The sequence below is a fragment of the Argentina silus genome, assembly GCF_951799395.1.
Source record: "Argentina silus genome assembly, chromosome: 15".
NCBI lineage: Eukaryota > Metazoa > Chordata > Actinopteri > Argentiniformes > Argentinidae > Argentina > Argentina silus.
Genome location: NC_139669.1, coordinates 18713928 through 18722403, shown reverse-complemented (window position 1 = coordinate 18722403; position 8476 = coordinate 18713928). Strand labels below are relative to the sequence as shown.

The 8476-nt window shown below is 44.5% G+C and overlaps 1 protein-coding gene across 1 annotated transcript; it reads right to left on the bottom strand.

The window, feature by feature from the left end:
• Positions 1-222: 222 nt before the first annotated feature.
• On the bottom strand, positions 223-8248 carry LOC310816443 (equilibrative nucleobase transporter 1-like; the record flags this gene model as incomplete). The annotated part of the gene is made up of 12 exons (XM_083686646.1): positions 223-521; positions 714-837; positions 1521-1707; positions 1892-1999; positions 2133-2276; positions 3052-3170; positions 4730-4869; positions 4993-5085; positions 5559-5635; positions 5765-5811; positions 7831-7960; positions 8062-8248. The coding sequence occupies 12 exons, from the start codon at positions 8246-8248 to the stop codon at positions 399-401; spliced, it is 1479 nt and encodes a 492-aa protein (XP_083542772.1). The 3' UTR covers positions 223-398.
• Between the last annotated feature and the right edge of the window lie 228 nt (positions 8249-8476).

Sequence of the window (8476 nt, the reverse complement as noted above, 5' to 3'; positions counted from 1 at the left end):
CATTAGCCATTCAGTGTGTTGATGACACTCGATAATTGTAAATTTGTGTACAGTGTTTGTAACCCTCTTGAGTTATCATGCTAACAATTTTGTGTCCAGCTTTTTTACTGAAACATGTACTCTCCATTATGTTAAATCAATACATGTTTTATTACTAATCATAAATTGCCTGCTGAATCAAACGTAACTTTACCTAAGTAGTCACAGGGAAACACAGGTACATCCATGGAACAAAAGTTCACAACTAAACAACAACAAAGGCAAGAAGTAGGCTTATAAACTGGTTGGGCAATCATACACAGGTAGGATCAATCAACAAAAATAGGAGGATAAGGAAAATAATAAGCAGAGTCTCTGGAGGAGGATTTCTCACAGCAATAATCATAACCATAGCTGGTCTAGAAGGCAGTGACAGCGTCCTTAGTTTTAGCCCTCTGGGCGGCCAGGCCACGACAGTGCAGGTAGACGTTGACAGGATGGATGAAGGCTAGCAGACTGAGAAGGACCAGGGCTATGTTCAACTGCAGGGAGAGAGAGGGAGATGGAGGGAAGAAGGAAGGAAAGAGAGAGACAGAAAATATAGGGTCACTAAGACCACTCTCTCTACTTTAGTGATGGCCAAGTTGATGCTCTCTCTGGTGTGAATGGTAAATGTTACTGGGAGATCTAATCAAGGTAGTGCTCTAGTGATGGTAACAGGTAGCTTCACTCACATATAGCGGGTCCCCTCCCAGTATTCCTTTGATCAGGATGAAGCAGGGGTACTGCAGCAGGGCCACAAATCCAGACAGGGCCAACATCAAGCCGAAGAGCTTACCAAAGTGACAGCCAGGGAAACTACAGACAGAGAGAGATTTTATTTAATGGTATTTGTGTACATATTCGTTTCACCATTCAGAAAGTCCAAAATTGTATGCATAGTCTCCCTGCGACTCTTTGACCCCACCAGAAACTGGGTGTGTTCTCTGGTGACGCTCTGCCAGGCCTGTACTCTAGGCATCTTCAGTTGTTGTTTGTTTTGAGGTCTTTTCGCCTAAAATGTTGAATTCAAATGCATGTGAAATTGGATTTAAATCTGAAGAATGACTTGGACAGTCAAGAACTTTCCACTCTTTTGTCCTGAAAACCTCTGTACAGCAGTTGCCATGGCAGTATGTTTTGGGTTATTGTATTACTGTATGATTGAGTAACACAATTGAGGTAGTGTTAGTTTAGCTGAGGGGGGAGGGGCTTGGGGGGGACAGTTCACACAGCGTCTCAGCCTAACTAGAATCCTGGCTCGACACCCCCTCTGTTGTTTGCGTCGACGTCGCTTGCTGGGCAGAATTCCAAGTGAGCCGGAGGCCAGCAGTACAGCTGGATCTAGATGAGGTGGGTCAAAGTTGTGGCAAGTAGAGATCGATCTAATGTCCAGAAGTGCTTGTCAGATATTTAACATAACATCAATTCAACGTGAGCTGTGTGTGTGTGTGTGTGTGTTTGTGTGTTTGTGTGTGTGTGTGTGTGTGTGTGTAACTTACGCGATACTGAAGAAGGCGGCGTTGCCTCCATAGAGGAAGGAGCGGTTGATGACCTGCAGTATGAAGGTGAGGTACTGCACAGGGAGGACGGGCGTGGCGGCACAGATGGAGAACAGGACGCACTGCAGTGCCGTCAGAGACAGAGAGAGCACAGAGGACCGCAGGTCTGCCTCCCGCTCACTCTCTCCTGCACACACACACAAACACACACGCACGCACGCACACACACACACACACACACACACACACACACACACACACACGGTTTGGTGTATGTGTGTGAAGTGGTTTTGTGTGTATGTGTGTGAAGTTGTTTGGTGTGTGTGTTGTGTTGGGTTTTAGTGGTTGTACGCTAGGTGTATGGTTGGTACCTGGGGCCCTGGCCTTGCCCTTGTGTCGGTCCATGATGAGGCCATTCAAAGGGGCAAACAGCACCCCACACAGCTGGGTCACTGCAAACGCATTGATGTACGTGCTCACTGGAGGGACAAACAGAGCCAATGAGGACAGGGTAAGAAAAAAGGGAATAAAAAGTCAACTAGAGTCAATAGAAGAAAGGCGAATCTAAATACGACACTGTGTGTGTGTGTGTGTGTATGTGTGTGTGGTTACCCAGGGATGTTTCATCCTCGGTAAGTCGCTGTAGCATGGGGTTGATTGTGCTTATGAACAGGTAGTGTCGCAGCTGCATCACAGACAGCCAGATCAGGTGAAACATGTAGAACTTGGACAGAAAGCAATCCCGGAAACTACGGTCTGAGAGAAAAAGAGAGAGAAATGAATGGTTATGGCACTGTAGTATGTGAATGGTAAAGGTTACTGGTAGCTTAGTGTCAAATCAACTTTGATAACACATACAACAGCACATACTACAGCTAATATTCTCAGATGAACACCTGGAGCTGCTCTTCCTAGACAGAACTGCTCTTCCTCCCTGGGAAAGCCTGCTCACTCCAAGACTTTTCCATCACTGTTGAGAACTCCACTATGCCCCCCCTCCCAGACAACCAAGAATCTTGGGGTGATCCTGGACAACCAACTGTCCTGTGTGGCTAGCATCTCAGCGATGGCTCGATCCTGCCTCCGCCAGAATGTACGTTCAATCTCCCGCCATCAGACCTCTGCAGCTCAGTGTTCAATCTCCCAAAATCTCATTCTCCCATGTCACCCCCTGCTCCGCACCCTTCACTGGCTCCCAGTAGGAGCTCGCATTAGATTCAAAACCCTGGTGCTCGCCTCGAGGGCAGTAAAGGGGATAGTACCTCCCTATCTGCAAACAATGGTCAGTCCCCAAACCCTAGCACAATCTCTCAGTTTTTCCACCTCTGCTGGCCGCTTGGCACTGCCATCTCTACGAGGACCTAGTGGTCACCCAGCTCAGTCCCGGCTCTTCTCTGTTTATGCGGTTGGATAATGTAAGAGTGTGTACGAACTGACTTAAAATAAAAAATAAAAGATCTTAAATGTAAACAGCTAGCTGTGCAACTTTGCCAATAATAATAATTGAAATTATATAAATTCACACACACACCTTCCTTTTTTGTGTTCTCGTTGATAAAATGTGTGATCTCGGTCACAGCATTGTCCTGCATGCTGCCATTGGTTGCTGCTGGCTCTGGGCTGACGGTCTCCATCTGTCCACATTTCATCCTGTCAAAGGAACAACATGAAACTCAAAGTTCATTCGGTCGCAACAAAATGTTGGCGCAATAGGAAAAAAATATATTATTAGGCCTTTAGATTATCTTAGAAATGCACAAGCCATTGCGTTCAGAGACAACTTGTGACATTTGTGTGCTGTAACATTCCTCTTCTCATTAAAATTGTCTTACTCTTTACAAACACAGAATCGTTACATAAAGAAATTACATACATAATAAAAATATTTTTTTATCATGACATTGCAATTGCATGTGGGAGAAGGCACTCCCAGGCAGCCAGGCAGGCAGGCTGCAGCATGCTTAAAGGTTACGTTGACATAGTTAATTATATGTACTGTATGCATGTTTGTATATGGCTCTACATCATACAGTAAAACAATTACCCAAAACTACTGCCATAGCAACTAGGGAGTTTTGGGGGCCTGGCAAGAGGCAGACAAACCTCTTGAGGGAAAAGGGGGTAGGGGCTGAAAATAAAACATGTTAAAGTTACATTTGATACATTTGTTCCATTACTTTTGGTACCCTTAAATAGGGCGATTATGCCTGTACCACAAACAAATTCCTCCTTTATCTGATTTGTTTGTTTTGGCCTAATCTTGGATCCCAGAATCTCACCTCGATTGACCTACCTTGCTGGCAACATTTTTCGTGAGTTGTTAGCTCACTATCTAGACAAAAAAGTTAACACTAAGGTCTATAGTTAGTTATCTGGTGGGTAGTCTAGCTAGCTACTTTTGATGTCATCTTCCCTCAGGGAAACATGGTGATTGTAGTGTTCTGTCCCCGGGGAACATGAAATGCATTCGTTCCACATTGAAAATAGTATGCAGAATCCACATTTGGGGTGCTTAGTGGCGTAGCACACTAATGCGCATACCACATAACGGACTGTTCAAGCCGCTGCGGTCAGGCAAACGCCTCCGCTGTCATGCAGCAAAAACAGAGAGGCTAAGGCTGAGTTTCTTCCCCCACGCCATCAGAATCATCAACGATGACCCCACCAGTGCCCCCCTCAAGTCACTCACACACTCACTGACATCATAACACATATGCACACACATAATCATCCATCTGCTGTTCATATTGCTTACTGCTTATACTGTTCATATTGTTTATACTGTTTATACTGTCCATACTGTATATTTTTTAGTACTTCTATTTTATTTTATTCTATTTTAAAACTTATTGTATTGTTGCACTACTCTGTGGCACTGTCACTTTTGCATTTCACTGTATACTTGTATGCACGTGACAAATAAAGAATCTTGAATCTTGAATCTTGACATAATCGCAAGGTTCCTGGTTCGATTCCGACCATCGACCTATCTTGCATGTCATCCTTCCTCTCTCTCACCCATCCTTCCTGTCAATCTCTACTGTCTCTATCCCAATGAAGCAGAAATACCCTAAAAACATATTTAAAAAATAAATAAAAATAATCCATATTCATATTAACTAGCAAGAAATTGTCACAGGAGTGTCAGGCTGCTTAGGGTCAGAGAGGGAGATCGGATGTGCCCTCAGGGCATTGAGGGATCTGCTTACCCATATGTGTAGCCCTCAGGGAGGGGGTAAGGGATGTGCTTCTTTGGTAACAGTAGGAAGGTCCTGACCAAGTGTATGACGGCATACGCGGACAAGACGAGAAAGGATGCTCGTAGAGAAACCCCAGCCTCAAACAGCAACTAAAGGAAGGAAGAGACAGGCCACTCCTTATTATCATCATCATCTGACGTCATGAAAAATAATAGAAATGTCTGAGAGAGCAATACAATGTGTGTGTGTGTGTGTGTGTATCTTACTCTTACCTTGATGATGAAGAAGAGGGCAGTAGAGAAGTCGTAGGCTCCATTAAAAAGAGTGATGACGGTGGAGCGATAGGAGCAAAACAGGTTTCCAACCTATAGGAGGAGACGGAGCAGTTTACCGTGTGTGTGTGTGTGTGTGTGTGTGTGTGTGTGTGTGTGTGTGTGTGTGTGTGTGTAAGTGAGTGTATGTAAGTGAGTGTGTGTGCGCTTGTGTTTGCATTTGCATGTGTGTTTCTCGTGCCATCATGGTTATCTATGCCTCAGACTGATGACATACAAACGCATAAAAGCGTTGTCCATCTCCAGAGGGATTTGCGCACCATATTGCCAAAATTGGCCAAGAGCACAAATTGGGCTCAAACCTCAGATTACGCTTGTGTATCTGTTTGCACTCTGATAGTTCTTAGTAATGATTCAATCAACATACTGATCTTTGTTTGAGGAAAGAAGCTCTCTAGCCTGAGGACTGTGTTTATGTAAGAGACAGAGATCATGATAGAACCTCATAAAGAACATCTTGTGGGTAGCTATGGTAACACCCTGGGTTCAGTGGCGACTGGGCCTACCTGCATGTTGGAAACCAGAAGCAAGACGCCGCCGAGCGCAATGAAGGAGAGGGCTGGGAAGAGGAGGGCAGACAGAGCTGACAGACAAAGCAGAAAGCTTTAGTACATTTTAAAACTCCATGGTCTGAGCATGTTACGTCATCATCATGACCCCAAAACATTGGGGTACATACTAAACAGTATTGAAGATAAGGGAAGGTTTTTACTTGAACTGGAGAAGGCTACTAACAAGGTACCGGTGGTGTACAGTGATCTGTAGAGGAAGTTAAAACAACCAGACAACAACAATACAATATTAGGCTGTGACGAATCAACAATCAACGCAATTGTGAACTGTTGAGTAAAGAGATAAGTGTCTGTCAAAAAAAAGCCTGTGATATAACTGTGCTTTGATTAGCCCACCAACATTGGTGAGATATAGTTGGCCCGTTTCCATGTGCTGGAACATTAATGCATTGATTACCTTGGAGTTCCCACAGCATGAGTGCAATGGTGAAGCACACTGACACAATAATAGTAATTGTCATGTGCATGGATTGGCACTTCTTGAGTAGGCTATATCTAAAGAGAATTGCCTAACTAATCATTGTGGTGAGTTAAGCTTTTAGCAGGCCTAGCGTCTTTTCAACTGCACTTTTATCATATTGTGCAGAAAAGGGAAGGTCTGACTGCGCATGCACGCACGTTGGGCAAACCATCTAGCTGCCTTAGTTTATTCTCACTGTAGCCGAGGTATACAGTATTGACAGGCTGCTCTGTCTTATGAAATTTAGACCTATTGAAAAATTGCCAGTTTCTGCCCCCCCAATGTTGAATGGAACTCGGCGTGTAGAGCTGTTTGGTTATTGTGGTCGCTAACATTGAAGCATGTTCTCACTGCTGCATGTCCCAGCCTCCTATCAAAGTCATTCCTGTACCACCCTCTGAGATTCCAAACTTTGAATTCTCTCTCTGTCTACTTTCTGTTGATATGCTGCTCATCAGCTGTCATTCTCCACTCATGCCACGACTCACACAGGCTGAAACAAGACCTGATTATTTCATTTGGGGGAGGGGGAGGTGTGTCAGGGTTCTGTGGGTAGCACTGTTTTTCTCTCTCTGTTCCTAAATCTAGTCTCTCTTTGGCATGTTCACTCTCTCTCCATTCCTATCCTCTGGTGTTGCTGTCCCCCTTTTTTCTTCTCCCTGCCTTTCTCTTTATCTCTGGTCACTATGGACAACTACTACAGTTATACTAGTAAGAATCAAGCACGAACTCCCACTGACAACGACTGATTCTTAACCATTCTTTCTCAATGGTGAAACCAATATGTACATAAATGTACTCTTTGTAAGGCCACACTAGTGTGTATTCTTTACGACAACAATGTCCACCAAGTCAGGAGTCGGTCTACGAACAGGCTGTTCATGTGGAGATTCTCACAAATGCTGGAGGGGAGGAGGTGGAGGAGGAAAGTGCTACTGTCATACTTATGGCAGACCATGACAAATCAAGCAAATCATCTGATGGTACCATGATTAGGCCAGAACAAATTTCTCCTTTATCTCCTTTTTTTCTCCCTGCCTTCTCTCTCTTTATCTCTGGTCACTATGGACAACTACTACAGTTAGAACTAGTAAGAATCAAGAATGAACTCCCACTGACAAAGACTGATTCTTAACCTTTTAACTTTGCATAGGCTGAAGCAAGGCAGGATGAAGCAAGTGTTCCGAAATATAGATTAGCCTATTTCATTTGCCGGAGGGGGAGGTGCGTGGGGGACACTGGTTTTCTCTCTCTAAATCTTGTATTTTCTTTGAAAGAGGCTTTGGACAGGCTTTTGGACTTTTGGAAGTTATCAAATAGTTTGCCAGCTAGGTAGATCAATCGAAGTCAACCAAGAGATGAGATTCTGGGATCCGAGATTAGGCCAAAACAAACTCCTTAAAGGCATTGTAAAAAAAACTTGCCTGAAGTCTCCATCAGATAAAGGATGCTTGAGATAACAAATCAAGCAAATGATCTGTACAGTATGAATAGGTCAAAACAAATTCCTCACAGCATTTTAAGGAAACTAAGATGATTCCATCAATCAAGGATGAGACAATGCGTAACTTTAGTCATACCAGTGTTGTGACTGCAGGCATCATAAAAATTGTACCAGGACATGTTTTGCGTCTCAGGGAGTTATTGAAAACTGTCAACTTGTTAAACTTTTTAGTTATTAACACAATGGTCACTAGATAAACAAGCGTGATTAGGTCTTTATGAACAAGGTTGTGTCAGACTCACATTGCCATCAGCCTGGCCACCGTGGTGCCAAAGTGGTCAAAGATGAAGCCGTTGGGCAGCAGCAGGAAGTTGTTCAGGAAGGTGGCGATGGTGAAGATGAGGGAGAACTGTTCATCCTGCCCACTGCAGTCTGAGAGAAAGAGTTTTGTGTTATGAATGACAGAGTGAGTGAGTGAGTGAGTGAGTCAGTGAGTCAGTGAGTGTGTGTGTGTGTGTGGTGAGGTCACTGACCTAGGACCTGTGTGCTGTTCACCCCTGTGGCGTTCACACACAGGTAGCTGAAATAGCCCTCCGTCTTCAGGACGAACACCAGGGAGGGCCAGCCGAACACGGCTCCCGCAAAACATAGGCATTCCAGCAGCCCCGTGGCTAGGGTCAGCCAGCGCCGCACCCCTACCCCACCCTCACACCCCAGCATGCCCCCTTCCACACACACACACACACACACACACACACACACACAGCGCCTAGACGTCACTCTTCCTTTAGATTGATCTCTTAAAGCTTTCCTTGTGGAATCACCTCCTCTTTCTCCTCCTCTGAAGTGTCTTCAGATCTCAAAGAGTCTTTCCTGAATGTGATGATTTAATGACAAACATTGCCTTTCTGAGTTGATTAATAACTGCCCATGGCACTCAGGAACATG